The sequence below is a fragment of the Chiloscyllium plagiosum genome, chromosome 13 (assembly GCF_004010195.1).
Source record: "Chiloscyllium plagiosum isolate BGI_BamShark_2017 chromosome 13, ASM401019v2, whole genome shotgun sequence".
NCBI lineage: Eukaryota > Metazoa > Chordata > Chondrichthyes > Orectolobiformes > Hemiscylliidae > Chiloscyllium > Chiloscyllium plagiosum.
This window is the reverse complement of record NC_057722.1, coordinates 5,577,005-5,603,201: the sequence shown is the minus strand read 5'-3', so window position 1 is coordinate 5,603,201 and position 26,197 is coordinate 5,577,005. Positions and strand designations below refer to the sequence as shown.

The 26,197-nt window shown below is 43.1% G+C and overlaps 1 protein-coding gene across 5 annotated transcripts in view; it reads left to right on the top strand.

The window, feature by feature from the left end:
* LOC122555703 (anoctamin-7-like) overlaps positions 1 to 26,197 on the top strand; it is a 94,553-nt gene that overhangs the window by 14,661 nt on the left and 53,695 nt on the right. Inside the window, exons 1-7 of one of the 5 annotated variants that reach the window (XM_043701742.1) lie at positions 5,113 to 5,283; positions 5,803 to 5,976; positions 9,855 to 9,939; positions 11,717 to 11,898; positions 15,206 to 15,313; positions 20,175 to 20,311; positions 24,825 to 24,882. In XM_043701742.1, the coding sequence (XP_043557677.1) occupies positions 5,851 to 5,976; positions 9,855 to 9,939; positions 11,717 to 11,898; positions 15,206 to 15,313; positions 20,175 to 20,311; positions 24,825 to 24,882 (696 nt within the window). In that variant the 5' untranslated portion in view covers positions 5,113 to 5,283; positions 5,803 to 5,850. Of the gene's footprint in view, positions 1 to 5,112; positions 5,284 to 5,799; positions 5,977 to 9,854; positions 9,940 to 11,716; positions 11,899 to 15,205; positions 15,314 to 20,174; positions 20,312 to 24,824; positions 24,883 to 26,197 lie in introns of those variants that run through there. The other 4 variants (XM_043701740.1, XM_043701741.1, XM_043701743.1 and 1 more) reach the window with 4 other exon arrangements.

Genomic DNA, 26,197 nt, shown 5'->3' with positions numbered 1-26,197 from the left:
GGGGATGAGATTGAACCCAGTGTGCGGGGGGGCGGGGGGGGGAGAGATTGAATCAAGTGCGGGTGGGGAGAGAGAGAGATTGAACCCAGTGTGGGAATGGGGAGAGATTGAACTCAGTATGGAGGAGGGGGATCAGATTGAACCCAGTGCAGGGAAAGCCCAGCTTGGAGAAAGAAAGACATAATTTGGAACTTTTAACTTTATTACCTATTTTCCACTTTTTCTGAGAACAACAGTACTTTTAACTTATTTACTATATCTTCTACTTTTTAACCTAAGAGTTGGTATCTAGGTCCCCTGTACCTCAGATGGCACCGTGAGTGGTTCACTGTGCTGCTGTACCCCTGGCTTGGACTTGAGTACACCGGATAATAAAAGCTCATTCTAATTCCAACACACACACACACATATGTGAGCTTACTTTTGAGGTGTCATGGTTTACCCAATGTTATTGACATTTGCAAGTGAATGCAAAATGAGCTCAAATGGTAAATCCTGATGAAGGGCTTATGCCCAAAACATCAATTCTCCTGCTCCTCGGATGCTGCCTGACCTGCTGTGCTTTTCCAGCACCACACTCTTGACTCTGATCTCCAGCATCTGCAGCCCTCACTTTCTCTCAAATGGTAAATGGCATCTGAGCAGTTGTGAGCAGGACTGTGTTTTGCATTGCTGTTACCAGTGCCTTAGTTGATATCAGGTTGTCCATCCAGTTTCTTTCCTTTCTTAAGAATTTTGTAGCAACTGAGTGGCTTGTTAGGGCCATTTCAGAGGGCAGCATGGCGACTTAGTGGTTAACACTCTAGCCTCACAGCACCAGGGACCTGGGTTTGATACCAGCCTCGGGCAACTGACTGTGTGCAGTTTGCACATTCTCTCCGTGTCTGTGTGGGTTTGCTCCAGGTGTTCCAGTTTCCTCCCACAGTACAAAGATATCGAGAATGTGGTGCTGGAAAAGTACAGCGAGTCAGGCAGCATCCGAGGAGCAGGAGAATCGACGTTTTGGGCATAAGCCCTTCATTAGGAATCAGGAAACAGTCCAAAGATGCGCAGGTTAAGGTGGATTGACCATGCTGAATTGCTCATAATGTCCAGGGATGCGCAAGTTAGGTGGATTAGCCATCGGAAATGCCATGTTAAAGAGTCAGAAAGATGGGGTAGGTGTGAGATGATCTTCACTGGATTGGTGCAGACTTGATGGCCTCTGTCTGCACTGCAGGGACTATATGATTCTCTGGTAGTTAAGGCTCCACCACATGGTTGCGAGTTGAATCACAAAGAGTCATAGAGTCATAGAGATGTACAGCATGGAAACAGACCCTTCGGTCCAACCCGTCCATGCTGACCAGATATCCCTACCCAATCTAGTCGCACCCGGCCCATATCCCTCCAAACCCTTCCTATTCATATACCCATCTAAATGCCTCTTAAATGTTGCAATTGTACCAGCCTCCACCACTTCCTCTGGTCAGATGTTGTTCACTCAAGGGCATTAGTGAATCAGGACATTGGATGCTGGTTTCATGGTCATCATTGGATTCTTAACTCCAGGTTTTATATTGAACTAGAGTTCCACCATCTGTTGTGGGGAGGTTTCATACCCAGACCCCGGGACAATATCTGAGTCACTAATCCATTGACACCATCACCTCGCCAGACTAAAACTGAGCTTCTCTGAACACCAGTGTCCCAGGGATATCCACTGTCTGCAGAGATGTGCTGCCCGCTGGAACTGCTGATTGCAGGCTGCCAGTGTCTGTCCAAATCATGTCCTCTGAATTATTTTGGACTCTGAAACCCTCCAGACATATGCAGAATCTCCCGGTCAACCACCCACAATTAGCTGGGTCCTTGGTGGGTTGTTTGCCAGTTACATCAGCCTTGCCAGGTGGAAGCCAGCTCGCTGCACCCTGGTGCTGGGCAACATTGAACCCACGCACACGGCAACCTGGGCACACCCAGCTTCATCAAACACACCTCCAACACCATCGTTGGTGTGGAAGTGCAAGGATATAGAGTCATGCAGCATAGAATCAGACCCTTCAGACTTACCAGTCCATGCCAACCGTAATCCCAAACTAAGTTAGTCCCACCTGCCTCCACTTGGCCCATATCCCTCCAAACCTTTCCTACTCATGAACTTATATGATTGTCTTTTAAATGTGTTAACTGTGCCCGCATCCACCACTTCTTCAGAAAGTTCATTCCATGCACGAACCACTCTCTGTGTAAAAACAAATTGTCTCTCATGACTTTTTAAAATCTTTCTCCTCTAGTCTTGAAAACCCACCCTAAGGCAAAGACACCTGCCATTCACCTTATTTTTACCCCTCATGATTTTATAAAACTCTATAGAGGTCACCCCTCAACCTCCTGTACCCCAATGAAGAAGGTCCTGGCCTGTCCAGCCTCTCGTTATAACTCAAACCCTCCATTCTCGGTAACACCTGGTAAATCTCCTCTCAATCCTCTTCAGCTATAACAGGGGGACCCTATCAGAGTCAGGAAATGGTCTCTTATAGGTAAGGGGAAAATATTACAGGCTGTGAACTATCAGAGGAGACAAGGATGCCATCTCTATAATGTGCAGAGTATAATCTCGAGTCACAAGCCTCTTGACAATGCAAACTTGCCTCTGAGTGAAAATATTCCACCTCGTCTCAGACGGAAATAGCCAAGCTCTTATTCACTCTGCACATTAAAATCTAGCCCAGTATTCTTTTATATGCATGAATCTAAAATCCAGTAGGACATGCCAAACAGCCACTCTTAAATCCAAATGGGAGCTCAGGAGAAACTTTACTCAGGGCAGTGAGAGTGTGGAACATGACAATTGTGTGATTGACTGTACAGTGCACGTAAGGAATTCTAGTTGAGCGCAAGGGAGAAGGGAATAGAAAAACATGCTGATACGATGAAATGAAGTTTGTGGAAGGTCTTAGAAGAGGCTCATGCGGGCAATAACTACCCGCATGAGCATTGAGTCCAGGGTCTATTTTGGGCTGTAAGGCAAGAGCACTGTCATAGGGTTAAATGAAGAAATAACCCCAACCCTAACTTTGAAGACATAAATGCTGATCCCTCCACCCCCACTTAACAATTTTCAATATTCTCTACTGGATCCCTTTATTCCTGATGAAGGGCTTTTGCCTGAAACGTCGATTTTGCTGCTCCTCGGATGCTGCCTGAACTGCTGTGCTCTTCCAGCATCACTAATCCAAAAAATATATCCCTTCATTAGCTTCTTTACAGCAATCCATGAGACCATTCAGCCTATCCAGATCTGCCACCATGTGGAATACTTTAAGAATAAGAAGGCTCAAAGGTAGAAGACAGAGGGTGGTGGTGGAGGGTTGTCTTTCAGACTGGAGGCCTGTGACCAGTGGAGTGCCACAAGGATCGGTGCTGGGTCCACTACTTTTCGTCATTTACATAAATGATTTGGATGTGAGCATAAGAGGGATAGTTAGTAAGTTTGCAGTTGAAACCAAAATTGGAGGTGTAGTGGACAGCGAAGAGGGTTACCTCAGATTACAACAGGATCTTGATCAGATGAGCCAATGGGCAGAGGAGTGGCAGATGGAGTTTAATTTAGATAAATGTGAGGTGCTACATTTTGGGAAAGCAAATCTTAGCAGAACTTATACAATTAAAGGTAATGTCCAGGGAGTGTTGCTGAACAGAGACCCTGGAGTGCAGGTTCATAGCTCCTTGAAAGTGGAGTCGCAGGTAGATAGGATAGTGAAGAAGGCATTTGGTATGCTTTCCTTTATTGGTCAGAAGTTGGAGTACAGGAGTTGGAGGTCATGTTGCGGCTGTACAGGACATTGGTTAGGCCACGTTTGGAATATTGCATGCAATTCTGGTCTCCTTCCTATTGGAAAGATGTTGTGGAATGTGAAAGGGTTCAGGAAAGATTTACAAGGATATTTCCAGGGTTGGAGGATTTGAGCTATAGGGGGAGGTTGAATAGGCTGAGGCTGTTTTCCCTGGAGCATCGGAGGCTGAGGGGTGACCTTATAGAGGTTTACAAAATCATGAGGGGCATGGATATGGTAAATAGTCAAGGTCTTTTCACTGGGGTCGGGGAGTCCAGAACTAGAGGGAATAGGTTTAGGGTGAGAGGGGAAAGATAGAAAAGAGACCTAAGGGGCAACTTTTTCACACAGAGGGTGGTACGTGTATGAAATGAGCTGCCAGAGGAAGTGGTGGAGGCTGGTACAATTACAGCATTTAAGAGGCATCTGGATGGGTATATGAATAGGAAGGGTTTGGAGGGATATGGGTCAGGTGCTGGCAGGTGGGACTAGATTCAGTTAGGATATCTGGTCAGCACGGATGAGTTGGCCTGAAGGGTCTGTTTCCATGCTGTACATCTCTATGACTCTAAGAAAAAAAAAGATACAGCTTAAAAGAGAGTCCATCAGTTCTGAGCCAGCTCATCATCAACGATACCTGCACCACCATCTCACCTCCACCGCCAACACTGGAACCAACCAACATTCATATCTCCACTCTTCAGGCGCCATCTTTCACTACTGGGCTGCTAGAGCTGTCCAATTCCATTTGATCTTTTCCACAGCTTTGTAAATTTCTTTGCAAACTATTTATCCACTCCCCTTTTAAAAATAATAATGAAAGAAGAAAACTTGAGTTGAACTGGAATTTCACAAACAACAGGACGTCCCTAAATGCCACAAAGCCAGTGGGATATTCTTGAAGTTTATTTAATGTTGAAATGCAGCCAATTTGTGCAAAACATGCTTGCACAATCAAATAATGATGAGGTAAATGTTTTTGGAATATTGATTCATGAATAAGTGTTAGCCAAAGGGGATCTCCCTGCTCTATGTCAAAATATTTGCAGTCGGATCCATGGCGTCCATCTTGGAGGTTAGAGGGGTGTTCAGTTTAACTTTTCTTCTGAAGGATGGCACCTTTGATATTGCGGCACTCCCTCAGATCTTTACGCTCAAGTCCTGGTGTTGGACTTGAACCTTTAGTACTGACAGTGATGCCTACTGGATCACCATGACTTACCTTTCTTCTCACAGTGGGGCACTCCATGTTCTACAGATGTGTTTTATTTTACAAAAAAACTTACCAGTTCCTATGAAGTTTTGGTGACAATCTTAGATTGATGCCCAGAGGTTATTGCCCCACAGATTAGATAAAATAACTTACTCTGATCCATCTCATCAAAATTAGTGTAAGTGTGGGAGAAGCAGAGATCCTCATCACGTTGAAGAAGTATTGAGATGAGCACTTGCGATGCCAAGAAAGGTAAGGCAATGGGAGACAGTGAGGTCTGAAGATGCTGGAGATCAGAGTTGAAAGTGTATTGCTGGAAAAGCACAGCAGGTCAGACCTCCCTGACCTGCTGTGCTTTTCCAGCAACACACTCGCAGATAAGGCAATGGGCCAAGTGCTGGAAAATGGGATTAAGATAATTGGGTGGTTGTTTTTGCCTAGCACAGACTTGATTGGCTGAAAGGCATGCACTCGATCTCTATCACTCTATGACAGCCACCACATCTACTCTGAAAGTCCATTGACCTTCTGCAAAGTTAGCCCAAATGTTCTTGTCCACTTTCTCCCCCTAGTCCCTCTTTGTCTCGACTCACAACAGTCCAAAGCTGTCCTAAACTCTTCATCCCGACAAAGAGTTCCGATCGTCCGCAAGATGTTCAGCGGAACTGTATAAACGCACGATAGTGTTGATGTTTACCACAGAGTGAGAGGAGTTCTGCGGGGAGTTCTCTTCAAAGCGTTCAAGGGTCTTGCTTTTCATTTCCCAAGCAGGTTCAACACTGGGCACCGATTTCCAAAAAAAAGAGAAGCTGAAACGCTATGTTGAAGAGTAAAGCCAACAAAGAGAATGATGCCATTAACCTCATTTCACCCAGTGAATTGAAGAATGAGTACTATGGCAGCTTGGAAAATGAGGAGGATGACACCTTCGTGGCAATGCAGGAGGTGGGTGCCGTTTACTCAAGTTTTAATTAATCCAGCAAAAGTCTACAGATTCCAGTCGCTGTGGCTTGGGGAAGAGAGGGTTTGAGAGGAGACCTGGTATGAGGCACTCAAAATCACGAGGGGTCTGAACACAATAGGTAGGGTCACAAATGTCGGGGCATGGATTAAAGAGGCTGGCAAAGAAAAACAAAAGGAGCAAAAGGTTTTGCCACAGGACGGGGGATTAAAGTCTGGAATGTGCCTTTGATAGTCTGACAGAGGCAGGTTCAATTGAACCACTCTTCGTCAAAACTGTTCAGAAGAAGAGTTGCTGGATCCAAAACATTAGCTCTACTTTCTCCCCACAGATGCTACCAGATCTGCTGAGTTTCTCCAGCAATTTCTGTTTTTGTTTCTGGCTTGTGAGGCGAGTTTTGTAGCTGGTTAAGAATCAGCTCCTTTGCTCTGGGTCTGGAGTCACATATCAACCAGTCTGGGTAAGGATAATAGATATCCTTCATGTAAAGGCGCAAGATGAGTTTTTATGAAGATCGATGATTATTTCATGGCAGATTTACATAGACCTAGCTTTGTTTTAATAAATAATTCAATTTCTGTCAATTATTGTGACGGTATTAGCCTAGGTATGTGGGTAATTTGTCTAATGACATTATTTCTGCCCCACTGTCTCCTCATAGCTCAGTCTGTTTACAACTTTGACACTATCGATCCTCCTTTGGGATCTCTCCTCAATTGTCCAGTTGGTTACATTATTAATGGATCTTTCGCAGCCAGAGAATGACCAAAATAGCTTTTCTTCCGATTCTGGCGCTGCAATGTCTGGAACTCCCACTATTCGTGGCCTCCTTTTGATAAATGTGACTGATATATAAAATATTATGTCTATGTATTAATTTATATATAGGATTTAAATAATACTTATTAAGAGTTAGGATTTTCAAATATAGGCATAAAGAGCTGATTATTTTTCTGAAGAGTTTAAAAAATTAACTAATTGTGGCAGTCTTTCCAGAACAGTGACCCAGTTCAGCCAATGTCCAGGAGTATTAATAGAGGATTGTAATGTTCTTTTTTTTTAATTCATGGAATGTCACTGTTGGGACAGCACTTATTGTGCAACTCTACACGCCTTTGAGAAGGTGGTGGTGAGCTGTGACTGAGGTAAACATTGAAGACCATTTGCTGGGTTTTGGGTCAGGATAATCAAAAACCAATTTTATATTAGAAAACATTTTATCTTTTCTTCACCAGATTAGAGGAGACCTGACAGGAAGCAGGAGAGTGTAGGGCAGTTCAGGGAAAGCAGAATTACCTCAGCAGAGAAGTTTACTTTGTGCAACTTCCAGATCAGAAGTGATAATTAGAAATCTGCAGGTTTTTAAAAACTGAGAAAGTCTAAGCTCTTAATTTTGTGAGTATTCATCTGAGAAGACTTCACAATTCACAGACAAGAATGAGGATGAATCATCTGCGTCAAATTTAAGATTGGATATACAGAAGTAATTTTCCCAGATTTTTAAAATTCATTTATGGGATGTGGGCGTCACTGGCTGGACCAGAATTTATTGCCCATCCCGAGTTGCCCTTGAGAAGGTCATGATGAGTTACCTTCTTGAACTGCTGGAATATAGATACGTCCACAAAGCCATTTGGGTGGGAGTTCCAGAATTTTGACCTAATGCCCCAGAAGGAACACCGAGTTTCTAAGTCAAGATGGTGAGTGACTTGGAGGGGAAATTACAGGTGTTAGTGTCCCCATGTATCTGCTGCCTTTGACCTTCTAGATGCAACTGGTGGTGGGTTTGGAAGGTGCTGTCTCAGTGTGTTTCTCCACTGTGTCTTGTGGATTGTATACAATGCTGATACTGAGCATTGGTGGTGGAGGGTTTGAATCACTGTAAAAGGTGATGGTATTCAGGAGCAGATTGAAACTTTGTTTTCCTGGGTGTTTTAGTAACTTCTTTTCTCACTGTCTTCTGTAATTTGGTTTGTTTTGCTTTGCTTTTGTTTTATTGAGTTGTTAAATTAAGTTTGCAATGAGCACCATGTTAACTAAAACTTAAAAACAGATCTGTTAGACCACATTTCATCCTGGGATCTGGTTTACCTGCAGTAACATCAGCTGGGATCATTCATCCTCCTATTTCTCATCCCTTAGTAACATGATCTAACACGGTCTGCATGTACATTGATGACAACCAGCTCTAACTCACCATCCAAACTCTCAACTCCTTTACTGCCTCTGATTTATCGCCTGAATCTTGATAAGGTTCCTCAAACGAAGAATTAGGAAGACTGGAGTTGTTGGCCTCCAATCCTGATTCAAACTCTGTTTCGTAGCGACCACCTCTACCCCATTTCCGCTATGGGTGACCATGTCTTTAGTTGCTTAGGGCTGAAGATCTGGGATATCTTCCCAACCTCCTGCTCTGTTTTCCTCCTTTAACTCGTTCCTTAAAACGTACCTCTTTTTAGAATTAGAATTCCTATAGTGTGGAAACAAGCCCTTTGGCCCAGTAAGTCCACACCAACCCTCTGAACAGTATCCCACCCAGATCCATTCCCCAACCCTATTACTCTACTTTTCCCCCTGATGCATGCAGCTAATCTACACATCCCTGAAAACTCTGGGCAATTTAGCATGGCCACTCCACCTAACCTGCACATCTTTGGACTGTGGGAGGAAATCGGAACACCCGGAGGAAACCCACGCAGACATGGGGACAATGTGCAAACTCCATGCAGGCAGTCACCAGGGTCCCTGATACTGTGAGGCAATAGTGCTAACCACTAAGCCACCGTGCTGCCTCTGCGATCATGTTTTGTTTCGCCGTTTGACCTACCATCCCCAGATGTGTCAAATATAATTTGTTTAAGTTCCTCAGGATGTCTTACTTTGTAATAAAGTTAAAAGTGCTATATGAGTGCAGGTTGTTGTTGCTTTGGCCCACTCACTTCTGGTTTCCCTTTCTTGTGCCTTGAACAATATTATTGACCGTCTTTGCCCTTCCCTACGTGTTTTATGATGGCCCTCCAACTTATCAAGTTTGCCATCTTTCACTCTTTCTCTCTGTTCTATTCTTACTGACTTGAAGTTAAGAGTTATCCCAGCATTTCCTGCTCTAACTCACTTTCTTCCAGGACCAACAACTTATATTTACTGTACTATACATACACAATAAAACATCCCCTCGGTGTTTCACATGATCTAACAATGTTTGAAACCGAACCATATGAGAAGGTCAAATAGTAAAAGCTTGGTCAAAGAGGAAGGTTTGAGGGAAGTGGGATAGAGAGATGGAGGGGCTTGAGGAGAGAATTCTGGGGTTTGGGTCCTCATTAGTAGGAATGATGAGAGCACTGAGAATCCACAACCACCTGACGCAGGGGCAGCGCTCTGAAAGCTAGTGCTTCCAAATAAACCTGTTGGACTAGAACTGGGTGTTGTGTGATTTTTAACTTTGTGCACCCCAGTCCAACACTGGCACCTCCAAATCATTGAGAATTGGGAATGTCCCAAAAGAGGCAGAGATACTTCGGAAGGCTGTAAGGCTGAAGGAGATCGTGAGGCAGCAAGAGGAGGTGCAGGGAGGGAGGAAGGGATTTGAAAATGTTTTATAACCAAGGTGGTACTTAACTGGAACCCAGTGTAAGCCAGAGAGCGCACTGCTGATGGGGTGGATGGGATTTGTTGCGCGTTCAGCAGACAGCAGAGTCTTGGCCGATCTCATTTTGATTTAGGATGGGGGTCAGGGTGTGGTATGTACGAAGCTAGTGAGAAGTGTGTCAGTTTGAAGTTTCAATAAGCGTTCTCCTGCGCTAACTCAGAGATTTGGTAACTCCTAAAAGCACATTAATTGCTGCATTCCTCTACTTAGGTCAATGATGGATTCATAGAGTTCACAGCAGACCCACAGGAAGAAGAAAAAATTAACTTTTTCAGTGATGGGAAGACCAGAATCGGTGAGTTTTGTTCATTTACTGCCAAATTGGTTTGGGGAGCTTTTTAGTTTTCGGTTTTAATTTGGGAAGGGTTCACAATATCAGCACTAAAGGGTAAAGGGGATGATTTTAATGCTACAGGATTCATAACCCAGAGCACTGGGGCCATGGGCTTAAATCTCACCGTGACAATTGGTGGTGTTTACACTTGAGTCAATTAAATTGTACCATTTGAAGGTCATACCTTTGATTGTTGTAAAAACCCATCTGGTTCACTAATGCCACTTTAGGGAAGAAAATCTACCATTCTTGGCTGGACTGGCCTACGCATCACTCCAGAGCCACAGCAATACTTAACTGCCCTCTGAACTGCAGAGTAAAAGGGATGGGCAATAATTGTGTTCGGGGCATCCCTGCTCGCGATGCTCACATCCCACAGAAGGATAAAGTAATAACGTTTGCATTGATCATTGTTCCTTGCTCAACACTGCTCTATTAAGTACTCTCAGAGAAAAGCTAACATTCCATTTTGGATTGACAAACCAGGGCAGGGCTTACAAAGTTAATGGTAGAGCCCTGGGGAATGTTGAAATCAACTAGGTAAAAACAATGACTGCAGATGCTGGAAACCAGAGTCTAGATTAGAGAGGTGCTGGAAAAGCACAGCAGTTCAGGCAGCATCCAAGGGGCTCCTTGAATGCTGCCTGAACTGCTGTGCTTTTCCAGCACCTCTCTAATCTAGACCCTGGGGAATGTTGTTGAACAGAGAGACCGAGTGGTGCAGGGACATGGTTCCTTGAAAGAGCCATCAGGGAAAGACAGCATGGTGAAGAAGGCATTTGGCACGCTTGCCTTCATGAATCAGAGCATTGAGAAGTTGGGACGCCATGTTACAGCTGCACAGGACATTGGTGAGGCCAATTTTGGAATACTGCACACAGTTCTGGTCACCCTGCTATAGGAAGAATGTTATTAAACTGGAAAGGGCGCAGAAAGAATTTACAAGGATGTTACTGGGACTGTAAGGTTTGAATTATAAGGAAAGGTTGGATAGGCTGGGACATTTTTCCCTAGCATATAGGAGGTTGAGGGGTGACCTTTGAGAGAATAGATAAGATGAATAGCCACGGTCTTTCCCCAGGGTTGCGGAGTCCAAATTTGAGGTTTTGGACATAGGTTTAAAGAGAGGGGAACGATATAAAAGGGACCTCAGGGGCAACTTTTTCCACACAGAGGGTGGTGCGTGTATGGAATAAACTGCCAGAGGAAGTGGTAGGTGCAGGTGCAGTTACAATATTTAAAAGACATGTGCATGGATAGGAAAGGTTTAGAAGGATATAGGCCAAACGCAGGCAAATAGGGCTAGTTTAGTTTGGGAAAGGGAATCGGCATGGACGAGTTGGACCAAAGGGTCTGTTTCTCTGCTGTATGATTCTATGACCAGGGTCAGAGAAAAGCTTCCTTTACTTTGGTTATGAGAATGCTCCTTAATTCCAGTCTTGCGTAAAATGCGTCTGCTCCACTTTTGCAACAGTTATGTTTCCCATGTTGCTTGTGCCACGTGACGTTGACATGTTACTGCGGTTTAGTGGTAGATTTTGAGCTAGCTGTAAACTGATTGAGGCCGCCAGCCTGAGAGCTGACATTTAGCTTCTGATTGAGTGAGTTGGATATTTCAGTCCCAACTTTTGCTGTTCAACTTGGAGGGTTCAGCGGAGAGGATTTGCTGATTGAACAAAACCTGGCAGGGAGACAGGAGAGATTAAAACACTTTTGTGTTCTTCGACATTGATTCCAGATTTTGTCCTTGTGTGGGAAGAGGAGCTACGGAAGCTGCCTGAGAGCGTGACAGCTGAAAATGTGGACGGTGCTAGTGAAACTCACCAGGAAGCGAAAGTAACCGCAAAACTAGCCCAGGAGACGAGATGGAGAAATAAATTTCTAGATAACCTTGGGAGGAATGGCCTGCTCATGGAAATGGTAGGTTGGCATGGGGGGAGGAAAATGTTTGTGGGAGAAGGTAGGAAGGTCAGGAGAGAGTAGGTTTGTTAGAGAGCACAGATCAAGGAGCAAGGCATTGGGAGGGGACAGTATGGGAGCGGCGGGGGGGGAGGGTAGGTCATGCAAACATACGAATTAAGATCAGGGCCATTCAGCCCCTTTAAGCCTGCTATACCATTTGAAAGGTCATGGCTGATCTGGTTGTGGTCATGACACCGTTTTCCTATTTCCTCATAATAATAACCTTTGACTCCATTGTTTAGTCAAGAATAGCCTAAACCACAACATTATGGATCACTAATTATAGTTAAGGCAGAAATGGTTGGATTCTTGGTAGGCAGGGAGTGAAAAGTTATCGAGGACGGGTGGAAATGTGGAATTCGAAACACAAACAGATCTGCAATAATCTGGTACATCAGGGTAGTAGAACAGAAAGCAGAATATTGTGTTACAGTTACAGTGAAGGTGCAGAGAAAGATCAACTCTAATATATGAGACATCCATTCATAAGTCTGATAACAACAGGGAAGAAGCTGTTCTTAAATCTGTTTGTATGTGTATTCCAACATTTGTATCTTCTGTCCAATGGAAGAGGGTGGAAAAGTGTCTAACTTGGGTGGGAAGGCTCTTTGATTATGTTGGCTGCTTTCCTGATGCAGCTGGAGTCAATGGAAGGAAGGCTGGTTTATGTGATGGACTGGGCTGCATTCACAGCTCTCTGTAATTTCTTGTAGCCTTCAGTTTCCATACCAATCTGTGATGCATCTGGACAAAACTTGGTCAGAGTCACTGTGGACATGCCAAATTTCCTTAGCCCCCCTGGAGAAGTAGAGCCATTTGAATGGAGGCACACTTTTGAAGGGCTGAATGGTCTACTTCTCCTGCTAATTTGTTAATCTATAAAGGAACATGCCTGGCGCAGTTCACTTGGAACCCACTGGTGTTGTTATCTCAACAAATGTATGGCCTTGCCTCTCCCTAAGCAAATCATCAGCTCGAGGGGATTATTCTCCACCTGGTTTTGCATATCTTGCCTATTTGCATGGTTTATGGAACAACAGAGCAAGAATTGCATGAGATGTTTCGAAAGGTGAGTTGCTGTTCCCAGCGGGAGGTTTGTAAAAAGAATATTTCTGCTGCTTGGAGGAGCACCACCCAGTGCAGAGAGCAACTTGAGGATCAATGCTTTTATTTCTTTCTTCAGCATACAAAGAACACTATTAACAGGTACAGTGAGATCAATGTAAACATCCATTCTAACATTGTTTAAACTTGCAGAGAGCATAATCTCTCCTTTTACACCCTGCTCCTTTAACCAGCTTGAATTTACCTGCTGCCACTTCACTAGTTCCCATGATCAATTCACAAGGAACCTCATCATCATTAATACATGCTGAGTTCAGTTTTGAAATTCTGGAGTTAACCATTTCTAAATTTTGTTTTAAGTTTATGTTCTCTGTCCCTTTTCCCTCTCTCCCCCAACTCTGCAGGGAATTCAGAGCTGTCAGCCCCTCGCCATTTTCTGATAGCCTGCCCAGACTACCCATTCTCTACACACGCTGAATGAGTGATGACTGCTGCCCCACATTGACAGCAGGGGGAGCTCTCTACTCCCATGCACTTGAACAGAAATGTAGAGCCTCAGTTTAATATTGAAGACAAGATATATCAAGACAGCCGGTGGAATTTAAATTCAATTAATAAATAACTCTGGAATTGAAAATTAATCTGAGTTAATGTTGACCATTAAACGGTCATCAATTGTCATAAAGACATATATCCCTGACTCATGGCTTTTCTTATCAGCCACCCTTACCTGTTCTGGCCTTCATGTGACTTCAGACCCACAGCATTGTGGTTGGCTCTTAATTGTGTCCTGAAATAGCCTGCCGAGCCTTTCAGTTCAAGGGGAACTAGGAATGGGCAACAAATGTTGGCTTTGCCAGTTAGGCCCACATCCCATGAAAGGATCAATTAAAAACAAACAATTTTCATCTGATAGCTGTCTCCATACTGCACAGAACAGCTAACCAGTTATGTGCTCAGCTCCTTGATGGGGACTTGTTTGTTTAAATTTAAGCTAGGCAGGGTGACTTTGACTGGTCAAGGCATTGCCCTGAGAAATGGACCACTGATGATCTTGTTGAGTTGAAACAGGTGCAGTACATCTTCTTTCTGTTTGCAAAGAACAGGATTTTTGTGACGATTTTGTGGCTTTAAGAGGTGTGTTTTGTCCTGTTTTTCTTTTCAAGAGAGAGATTGGGGGAAACAGGTGATGAGCAGATTGTGAGAAGATAAACACCTGTGAGGCCTTTTTTTTTTTAAAAGTTGGAACAATAGAAGCATCCTGAGTGGTTGTGGTGAAGCTCTCACACATCTAGGATTTTTAACTAATCTTTCAGCCGTTGTTGCTGGGTCTCAGCAGGGTTGGAAGGCAGTGAATCTCTCTCGACTGCAACACTCTCTGTCTCTGAGTTGTCTTTCAGAATTGTCTTTTGATTTTCTTTCCTCCTGGATTAGAGAACTGCATGTAAGACAATCTGTCCTCTGAATTTGCCATTTTGCCACCTGTGTGCTTATGGGATGTTACAATATTGGAACGGTTACTGTTTAGTAGTAAAATCATCTATTATTCTGTTACGTTTTCCTATAGAGTTGTTATTCAAAGTTCCTCTTTCTTTTGTTGTATTTGAACTATAGTGATCAAATAAATTGTGTTTTGCTTAATCTTGAGTAGTTTGGCCAATCAAATTTCATCTGGAATACAGCACCTCACATTAGCTTTAAAATAAGAAAATGTTAGAGTCTAAGCTACCTTCTTAATATATTTTGAGGGGGTCTGATCTGCACCATAACACTATGTATTAATATAGGTAGCTTCTAGTACATGCAATTGAGTCACGCTGTGAACCCTGACTGACAATCCCAAATCAGTCGTCAGTGTAATTATTGGCACACTTGGGATTATTTAGCAAACATTGTCCAATTATGGAATGACACCTAAAGTTGGACACTGTTTGGAATTTTCAGGAATGGGCTAGTTGGGTACAGTCAGTTGCGAACAGCTGAAGAGAAAAACTGTCTGGTACAATTTGCCCATCTTCGGCATTAAACAACCGAAGTTTATGACTAGCATCACACTGGCTCTGAATTCAGGTGAGAATGGTCGGCGTGGGCCCCAGTGGTAAAGGGATTAAAGTGGGGGCATTCTCCAGAAGCCAGTACTGGAGGAGGACAAAGAGGATTGTGGAGATTGCTTGGTCATTGGCTGGATTTATCTCCACAGCATGAGACACAGAATGAGAAGCACCGAATCCATTACATTTTGCTGAGCGTTCCATGGAAGATGCTGTGCCTTTATGCTGAGGACATGAAGCTACGCGTTCCACTGCAGGTTGGTGAATTATATGTGAACAGGCTCAATCTTTACTTACTTTAATTACCTTCAAACCTAGTTTTAGTCCCACTTTTTCCTGAAGACAGTAGGACTCATGTTACTGAGCCTCACCTTCCTCCAGTATTTCCAGTTAAATTTAAAAGAGTTGTTTATCCAAAACCTGACATGAATTGTTCTGGTCACAGAGTCAAACAGCGTGGAAACAGACCCTTCAGTCCAACTCGCCTATGCCGACTGGATATCCTAACTTAATTCAGTCTCATTTGTCCCATATACCTCTAAACCCTTCCTTTTTATACCCATCCAGATGCCTTTTAAATGTTGTAATTGTACCAACCTCCACCACTTCCTCTGGCAGCTCATTCTGTACACACACCACCCTCTTGGAGAAAAAGTTGCCCCTTATGTCCCTTTTAAATCTTTCTCCTCTCACCTTAAACCTATGCCCTCTAATTTTGGACTGTGCTACCCTGGGGAAAATACCTTGCCTAAAATACCATGGCCCTCATGATTTTATAAACTTTTGAGGTCACCCCTCAGCCTTCAACACTCCAGGGAAAATAGCCTCAGCCTATTCAGCCTCTTCCTATAACTCAAGTCCTCCAACCCTGGCAACATCTTTGTAAATCTTTTCTGAACCCTTTCAAGTTTCACAGCATCCTTCCTATAGGAGGGAGACCAGAATGGAATGCAGTATTTCAAAAGTGGCCTAAACAATGTCTTGTACAGCTGCAGCATGACCTCCCAACTCCTGTACTCAATGCACTGACCGATAAAGGCAAGCATACAAAACGTCTTCTTCACTATCCTGTCTACCTGTGACTCTACTTTCAAGGAGCTATGAACCTGTACTCTAATGTCTTTGTTCAGCAACATTCCCTAGGACCTTATCATTAAGTGTATAAATCCTGCCCTGATTTTCCTTTGCAAAATGCAGCACCTCACACTTATCTAAATTAAACTCTGTCGCACCAAAGGAAATAGTTTCTTATTATCTACTGTATAAAATCCTTTAATCATTGTAAATTTGATCACTCCTGAAGCTTCTATACTCAAGAGAATAGAAGCCTTTTATTTGGCAGTGGCCCTCATTAACCTGTTACCATCACTGTGAGGGAACCATGAACCAAAATAATTACATTTACAAAATGACACCAGAGAGAAGAAAATGCCAATTAGATTATTGCCTTCAAATAAATCAGAATCGAAATGAAATAACACATATACTTCTTCATATATGAAGGTAAATTTCACTTTAAATAAAATCAATAAAACAAAAGTATAACTCTCACAAACACAGATATCTTCCTTCACCAGACATGGTATTACACAGCGTCACATTTCCATAATGTGCTGTTAATTACTCACACTGGGTCGGTCAGAGTCCTATCTGACAAGAGCTTTCGCCTTCAATTTTCGGTATGATTGCTATCAGCAAGGTTCACATCCACAAACTGTTACGATCCGGGGTTAGCAAGTCAAACTAGTTCCACCCTCACTAACACTGGATTCACAACATAGTGAAATTAAAACATTCAATGTCTCTCAATTTGTCCAGTTGTTCCTAACCAGTCTTTACTAGCAAGAGAACTTGACCACCAAGTTTATAACTTAAACAACAATCAACAATTTATTATTAATACTGTAACTTTAGCAGGACAAAGCTAAACAACAAGATCATCTAATTAATATTTATGATTTAAAACCCATCTTCTTTGTTCATAACCCAATTCTCATACACACAGACTGAAACACCAGCACGGTTAAAGGATAAATTAAGAAGAAAATATAAGAATTGTAATTTGCCAGTTCAATAAAACAGTTTCAAATGATAATACCAAGCATTTATGTAATTCTGGGATAATGAGTTATTTACAATCATGTAACTGTATACTTAATTTCAAAGTCATTGGAATACAAACAGTTTCAGTAGATTTGTACTTATTTCTTACAGACTAGAACTCTTATGTCAGAATATTCAACAGCTCTATAACTGGACAGAAAACTAGAGTGAAAGCAACAGCCAGTCCCAAAGCTTCCAAAATCACTCTGCAGTCAGGGCTGGTTTTCTCTTTTATTTTTCTTTTTTGTCATCAATATTCTCTGTGGTTCGCTGGTTAGCATCAGACCTCCCTGACTGACCAACTCAACATCTAATCAGCTGCCAGTCCTCAGAATAACAACACTCAATGCTGAATCATCTTCATTTTGTTTAAATTAGTAATTAAGTTGCATTGCCTTTCTCTTTTTTTAACCTATTCTTCTAATCAAACTGTTCAGAGATGTATCACACACATTCTGGAACAGGTGGGGCTTGAACCCAGGCCTCCCGGATCAGGAGTCAGACCCTAAGTTGCAATATCTTCCAGCCAGCTCCCAGGAGCAAACATCTGCGTTTGTTTTCTTTTCTTTTAAAACTTGCAGCTGTCCAAAGTTCAACTCTTAATTCTAGCAAAAGAAAATTGAGAAAAATAAAGCAGAAATAGTGAGTGTCTCAACAAAATGTTCTCTCCCTTATGTCATGATATCCTGATTGTGTAACTTTTAAGAGTTCCCTTCCAACCAGCCAACCAATAACGTCCATGTTCACCATTTACCTATGTCTGGGAAAATATACACCAGCATCTCTGAACAATTCACACAGCTTTGTGGGTTTAAGTTCTGTTCTTTCTCCTCGCCCAGTACTTCCAAAGATCCTATCTCACTTTATGCCAAACAGAAAAACTGACCTCTTCCTGGGAGCCATTTTTCTTAATATGTTCCTCTTTCTGTCCCTTTCCACTTTCTCTCTGTGTCTGCATCTCTTCACTGACCATCTTCACCCTCCAGCTCCCCTACTTGCATCAGTAGCTCTCCTTTCTGTCTGTCAGCACAGAGCTTCATTCTCAACTTCCTGTTGGTACTGCTTTCATGTTAAGGGTCACCAGGTCACGTGAACTAATATGTTTATTATCTTACTTTGCTGTTCCCGGGTCACCATAGACATTTTAAGTCTGTTGTGTTTCTGATGTATTCGTGGTTCAATCCCTCTAAGGCTAATATATCCTTCCTGCAACGTGGTGCCCAGAACTGAACTCAATGCATTTTGTGCGGTTCAACCAAAACTCAGTACAACTCGAATGTAACTCTTGCCCCTTTTTGCATTCCAGCCCTCCAAATAAAGATTAACATGGAGCTGGTGTAGATGTGGTAAAAATTGGGAGGACAGATGCACTGCAATGGGATGGCTATGTTTAACAGACCATGATTAGGCAGCAAAAGACTTTCAGAGATTTACAGAGGTTTTATTGTAAATCTATTGTTTAGCACAAACAACACTTCCCACCTTTTCCTTCTGGACCCTTTCCCTGTCTAGAAGCCAAACCTCCCCACAGTAGAGAGGAACCCAACACTTTTTCTTTTGAAAGCACACTACCAATTGACCCAAATAATCAACAAATGAACATTATAAATACTGCCCACCAGGGGCGATGCAACATTAACAAAAATAAAGGAATGCTAAGGAACCCGGCACTTCAAGAACATAAGAAATAGGAGCAGGTGTGGGCTGTCTGACCCACTGAGCCTGCTCCACCATTCAATAAGATCGTGGTTGATCTTTTCATGAACTCAGCTCCACTTACCCGCCTGCTCACCATAATCCTTAGTTCCTTTACTTTTCAAAAACCTATCTTTGTCTGAAAAACATTCAACGAGGTAGCTTCAACTGCTTCGCTGGGCAGAGAATTCCTCAGTTTCACAATCCTTTCAGTGACGAAGTTTATTCTCAACTCAGTCCTAAATCTGTTTCCCCGCCTTATTTCGAGGCTCTTCCTCCTAATTCCAGTTTCACCTGGCAGTGGAAACAAGCTTCCCTGCTTCTATCTTACCTATTCCCTTCATAATTTTGTACGTTTCTATAAGATGCCCTCTCATTCTTCTAAATTCCAGTGAGTATCGTCCTAGTCTACTCAATCTCTCCCCATAAGCCAGCCCTCTCAATTCTGAAGTCAACCTGGTTTATTATTAACCCATTGCCAAATCACGATGCTAACGAAATAAAACAAACAATAAATTATGTACCAATAACAAAAAAGAAGGAAAGTGAGGAAGCACTAAATTAAATGGAGTTGGATGGGGAAATATTGTGGTGCCCATCTCTCTCAAAAACTCTCTCTCCCCCAAATCCACTAAGCATCAGCTATTCTCAGTCAGCTCTGTAGCTGCCCTGGTTAACCCTTAAAGGGACTTATATTTCCAACCTAACAAGCTATTGAGTGGATAAGTTGCTGGATTCAGATGCCTTGCTTCCCAGGTCACCAAAAGAACTGGAAACTGACGTAGCAGAAGTGCTGGTCATAATCTTTCAATCTTCTCTAGATAACAGCGTGGGTGACAGAGGATGGGGAAGGGAAAATGTGACACCCTTGCTCAAGAAAGGATTTAAGGGTATGCATAATAACTACAGTCAATTTAATGTCAGTAATAGGTAAGGATTTAGAAACCATCATCAGGAAAAAAAAAATCATCAAACATAAGTTAAATACGGATCACCAGCCTTGATTTGTGAAAGACAGATTGTGTGGAACAATTGATTTTGTTTGGTGAAGGAACAGAAAATGTCTGATGAAGGATTTGCAGTGGATGTTGGTCGACTTTAAGAAAGTGTTTGGTGAAGGGCCACATAAAAGGCTAGTTGACAATAATAGTGGTTCAAAGAACAAAAAGGAACAGTGTCAGCTTGGATAACAAGTGATCATTAGCACAAAACTCCTGACCTGAGCTTTATGGACGATTGTTTCAGAGGCTTACTCAACCGAGGGTGGAGGTTTCTGACACAGCTGCAGCTTCACTGACCCGGACTTACTGTTCCTTTCAGGCCTCTGTAAACTCTCACTCCAACTGGTCAGAGGACTTGCTCTCGAAGCTGGGGATCCACAACATCATGTCGGAAGCCTTTCCGAGCACCCCTCTGGAGTATTACACCTGCCCGTTCCGACGCTCCAAATTAGAAAGGTCTGTATGAATTCAACTCTATTCGCTTGTCAGGCCACCCTGTCAAGGAAGGAGGAACTGCATTCCTATAACGCCTTTCATGACCTTACGTTATCCAAAAGCACTTTACGGCTAATGAATTGCTTTTGAAGTAGAGTCATGGTTGCAATGTTGGAGACAAAGCTGCCAATTTGTGCACAGCAAGCTCTCTCAAGCAGCAATGCAATAAATAATCTATTAGTTTGGGGATAAAAGTTGATCAGGGTGCTGGGGAGTGGAATATTAAGGGAAGGAAGTGAGGTTACAGAACCTTGATCAGAGCTTACCTGGACACTCAGTGCAGTTTGGGAATATTCAGCCATGATATACCACGGATTTACTAGACCGATGAATGACTGAATTAGCTTTATTGCCACATGTACTCAAATGAGTACAGTGAAAAGTTTATAAGTTGTCGCTTATAGTGCCATCCATCTTAGGTACAAAGGTACTTAGGTACAATCCTTAGTTACAATATAGAAAACTGAAGAAAATGAAAGTTACATTACAGCTTTACAGAAAAACAAGACACAAAGTTAAAAAGACAAATATCTCATTTCAGGGCTTGAAAAATTACCTTGAGGGTAAATTACAAAAGTTTATCTTGAATCTCTATGGGCGAATCAAACATCCCAGAAATGGTCTAATAAAGATGTTTACAATGATAATGTTAGGGCAACATGTGTTAATGTATTTACAGTAAAATCTAAACATTCCCATCTCCATCGAGGGCACAAGCACGTTAGTCTTGTGAATGAACCTCATATATCTCTGTTTGTTCTACATTCTGGTTTTCTGTGTTCTGTCAGACTATGTTGGGTGAGGGTGGATTGATTTGCTGTGGGTTAGAATCATAGAATCCCTATGGTGTGGAAAGAGGCCATTCAGCCCATCGAGTCTGCACCAAACCTCCAAAGAGCATCCTTCCCAGTCCCAGACCACCACCCGAGCTTCGTAACCCTGCATTTCCCCTGGCCAATCCACCTAACCTGCACATCTTTGGGCTTTGGGAGGAAATTGGAGCACCCTAAAGTACTCCATGCAGACACGGGAGAATGTGTAAACTCCACACAGTCGGTCGCCTGAGGGTGGAATCGAACCTGGGACCCTGGTGCTCTGAGGTGGTAGTGCTAACCACTGAGCCAGTGAGCCTTCCGAAAATTGATATGTGTTGCATCTTCTGAAACTTCCTTGCTCGTCTATCTCCAACCTTCTGAGCATTCCTGATTCAATTACCTAGACCTTAAATTCCAGATTTCCCCTCCCTTTTCCTAATCTCTCTCTCCTCCCCCTCTCCCTCTCTTTCTCTCTCTTTTCCCTCATTTTTCAAAACTTAGGTCTTTGGCCAAGCTATTGCCCAACTGTCTTAATATCTTCTAATGTTGGAGTCAAATGTAATTCAGTAATATTCCTGTGAAATCATTTTACCCATGATGCTATTTAAAGATGTGGAGGGTGGGGTGCAGAATTGAATGCCCTCCACTGTGGCGTGTTTGGTGGCAGAGGGTATTTAATGATAGCAGAATGTTGGGTGGGGTGACCTTCTATCCCCCTTCTTCCCATCTCCACCTTGGTGATGTCTGTGACGGGTACACACAGAGGAGGCTGCCAACTGAGTCCCTCCAGTTTGAAAGTTAATGAGCACATGAGGGCCTTATCCTGTTACAGCTAGTATTAATCCAGACCTCTATGTGGGGTGGGGGTTGGGGGGTGGGGCAATCATGATAAGTAAACCATGGAGTGTTGCTTCTGGCTCCCAGAGGGTCAGTTTGGGAGGGGAAGGTCCTCGTTACTGCAGCTGCTTGAGAGACCTGACATTGGAAACATTGACAGTGACCCTCTCCTCCCTCATGGCTGAACACTCCTCTGTGACAAGCCTTTGTCCCACCCCTGGGCATCAATGACAATACTAGGTCTCGTCACCAGTGACGACCCTAGGTCTCATCATTACTGACAACATTAGACCTTGTCGTCACTGGCAACACCAGGCCTCGTCATCACTGACAATACTAGGCCTTGTTGTTGTCAGTGGCAGTAGTCCCTCAAAATTGAGTCTATTCTTTGTCAGGTTAGATGAGTCTTCAGATGACTGAGGAACTTTGGATTTACAAACTTTTCTGCAGTGGGAGTGGACTGTGACAAGGAAATTGAATCTGCAGTCTGGGGTTGGCTTCCTATCTCTTCCTGGGGCCATTGTTGCACCTCATGGCGGAGTCACTGAGCCTTGAAGTGGCTTGTGCCTTGATGGATCAGGAGATCCCTTGTTGAGTGTTGACAACTTTCTCCTTCTGGCCACTAGTGTCAATGCCTCTGTACTTTAGGGTGGCGTGATTGTATCCTCTAGCAGGGAGTAAAGGCACAGAAATGTGAAAGAGATTCACTGGGCTTATTCCTGGGATGAAAGGGTTGATTTATCAAGAACAGGTTAAGCTTTTAATCATTAGACTTTGGAAGAATGCGGGGTGGTCTTATTGAAACCCACAGCATTCTGAAGAGGATTGTCAGAATAGATGTTGAGAAGAAGTTTTAACTATTGGTGGGGGAGGGGCTCTCTCCAACCAGGGGGCATAGTTACAGACAAAGGGGATGTTCATTTAAAACTGAGATGTGAGGAAATTTCTCACTCAGCGAGAAGGGACTGTTTGACATTCTCTACTCCAGAGACCTGTGAAGGTTCATCAGGAAAGTATTTAAAAATTTGGTTGATTTATTGTTGTCACGTGTACTGAGATACGGTGAAAAGGGTTGTTTTGCGTCCTATACAGGCCAATCCTACCATACAGAGTGCAGGATACAGTGTTACCGCCACAGAGAAGGGCAGAGAGAGACAGATCAGATTAATATTTGAGAGGTCCGTTCAAAAGTCTGATAACAGCAGGGAAGAAACTGTTCTTGAATCTGTTCATACATGTATGCCCGACAGAAGAGGGTGGCCGAGAGTAGAACTAGGGTGGGGAGGGGTCTTTGAGTATGTTGGCAGCTTTCCCAAGGCAGCGGGAATGGATGGAAGGAGAGAGATTTTTGAAATGTCGAGTCTTAAGAAAGTGCTCCTTTAACAAGGTTATGTTGTCCTTGGCTTTTTTTTTTCGGAGAGGTTGTAAATGACACAGGCTCCGAAAAGTCTGGAGTTGAGGGATTTTAGGGCCAATTTAATAAAAGAAATCAGATACTGTCTCAGGCAGAAGGCTTTCAAATTTAAAAAAAAAAATAATTGTGCAATGAAATGGGAGTGGCCAGTTCTCCCCTGCTCAGCTTTTCTCTGGTTTGTTTTTTTCCCTCGCAGTAGTGTGAAAAAAAGCCGCTGGACCCAAAGAAGCAGGTCCATGCTGGTGCTTTCCCTCTGACTTCTCCCCTGTAAGACCCTGTGTTTGATTCTACCTTTTGTGCCAAAGGGTGTTTATGGGGATTGTTGCAAGTATTTGGAACAGCAGCATTAAGTTGGGATAGTCTGTTGGGTTTTCGGATAGGTTAAGTTATTCGGTATTCTGCTTTCTGTTCTTTGTGTTTCATTCAGTAATCTTGTAAATAAATTGTTCTGTTTAAAACTAGGTGGTTTGACCAGCTGATTCTCTCCACTTTACATCTGCTTAAAACAACTAGCAAAGTTAGGATCTGGGCGACCTACTTGAAATGTTTTGAGGGGTTCTGGCCTGGTCCAGAACACGGGAAGTTGAGGGCAATGTTGAATTGGCATCAGAGAGGAGTGGAGGCCTGGCGTAGGTCAACCATGATAGACTGGCGCAGTAGACCTCAAGAGCTAAATGGTATATTCCTGCTCCTATTTCTTATGTTCTTCTACCAGGATAATGAGTTCATGTGGGTGCAATACCGAGAGCAGCCACCGAGAGGCACTACTGCTCAATACAATTACCAACCACTGATTGGCCAGTAGCTCTTCATGGATGGGAATTTCACCTTACTGGGGAAGACTTATCACTGTCCAGTGTGGCCTAGGAGAGGGCATGCATGTTTGGAAGGTGATGTCAAAGGAGACTTGGTGAATTTCTGTGCTGCACCTTGTAAACAGAGATGCTTTTTAGTGAATGCTGGTGGGTGTAGTACCAATGAAGTAGGCTGTTTTGTCCTGGATGGTGTCGAGCTTCTTGAGTGCTGTTGGATCGCCACACATCATATCGCACTCCTGACGTTTGCCTTGTTGGTGGTGGAAATGTTTTGGGGAGTCAGCAGGTGAGTTGCTTGCTACAGTGTTCTTAACCTCTGACCTGCTCACGTAGGCACTGTGTTTATATGACGGGTCCAGTTGGGTTTTTGGTCAATGCTAATCCCAAGGATGTTGAAAATGGGGGATTCAGTGATGGTAACACCATTGAATGTCGAGGGGTGGTGGTTAGATTGTCTCTTGTTGGAGATGGCCATTGCTAGGCGCTTGTGTACTGTTTTCTTCTTGGACTCATATGTCGAGTGTTTTCACAACTTTGGCAAATTTGGAAGAATCAATTATTGAAGATATTTACTGGAGATATTTCCTGTGCAGGTACTTAAATAATAAGAACAAGGAGGACTTCTTCACCAACACACAGAGGCATCAGATCGTGAGTACTGGGCCTTCAAGAGTAACCTTTCTCTCAGGGAACCATGCACTGTATTAGTTGCTATGGTTGTGTGTCTTCATTTGGGGAGATTTTAATTTAAACTCATTAAGTAACTTGGTAATTCAGGACTTGAGTATTGCTGCAGACAAAGAGAATATTGAAGCTTTTCACTTTGCACTGTTCAGGACTGATGCAAGAATGCCACATTTTAAAAGGAATAACAATTTACATTACATGAGGAAAAGGGTGCTGATTGGTTGGCGAATGATCTCTGATTGGTTAAAGTGTTGTCATGGAGATGAGAACAGATGTCCCCCAAGCTTTTGTTTAATTGAAAAAGGCACAATATTTGGCTCTTCTTACCTGCAGAGAACAGGGCTCTGCATGTGAATGTATGTAGCTTCTATCAAGCATCAATGCAAGCTTGACTGATCATCTTAAATTGATTGTAAAAGCAATTCTTTGCACACTCAATATTATTCGGTTATTGCTGACCAACCAGATGATCAAATTTAATGTTGGACACTGTTTGAGATTTGCCAGCATGGCTGGTTGAGTATGCCAGTATTCTGTCTGTTGCAAAGGTGCTGTTTGGTATATCACAACAGCTAGAAGTCCTAGGATTTATAAACTTGGCATCACACTGGCACTGAAACTCATATGCCACACAGTGTTGTAGGCCACTCATCTTTTTGGTTTGATGGCAGCATCCTGTTAGTTGTTATGGGCCAGACCAAACCCCCTCAAAATATTTGCAATTTTTGAGAAGGTTTACAAAATTGGAATAACAGCTCATTTAGAAACTTAACAGAATAATAAATTATTACCTACCACTAATGAACTGATCCAATATAGTAACATCCCACAAACACCCCTTTGACAAAGGCAAGTCCAGGAAAAAAATAGATTGTCTCACAGACAATTCTCCAGTCCAGGAGGAAAAACATCAAGAGGAAATGTTAGTACAGTCAAGGGTGTGTAGGTTAAAATCAACTAGGAAAAAGTGAGGACTGCAGATGCTGGAGATCAAAGCTGAAAATGTGTTGCTGGAAAAGCGCAGCAGTTCAGGCAGCATCCAAGGAGCAGGAGAATCGATGTTTCGGGCATAAGCCCTTCTTCAGGAATGAGGAAGTTGAGCCAAGCAGGCTAAGATAAAAGGTAGGGAGGAGGGAATTGGGGAAGGGGCGTTGGGAATGCAATAGGTGGAAGGAGGTTAAGGTGAGGGTGATAGGCTGGAGAAGGGGTGGGGGCAGAGAGGTCGAGAAGAAGATTGCAGGTCAAGAAGGCGGTGCTGAGTCTGAGGGTTGGGACTGAG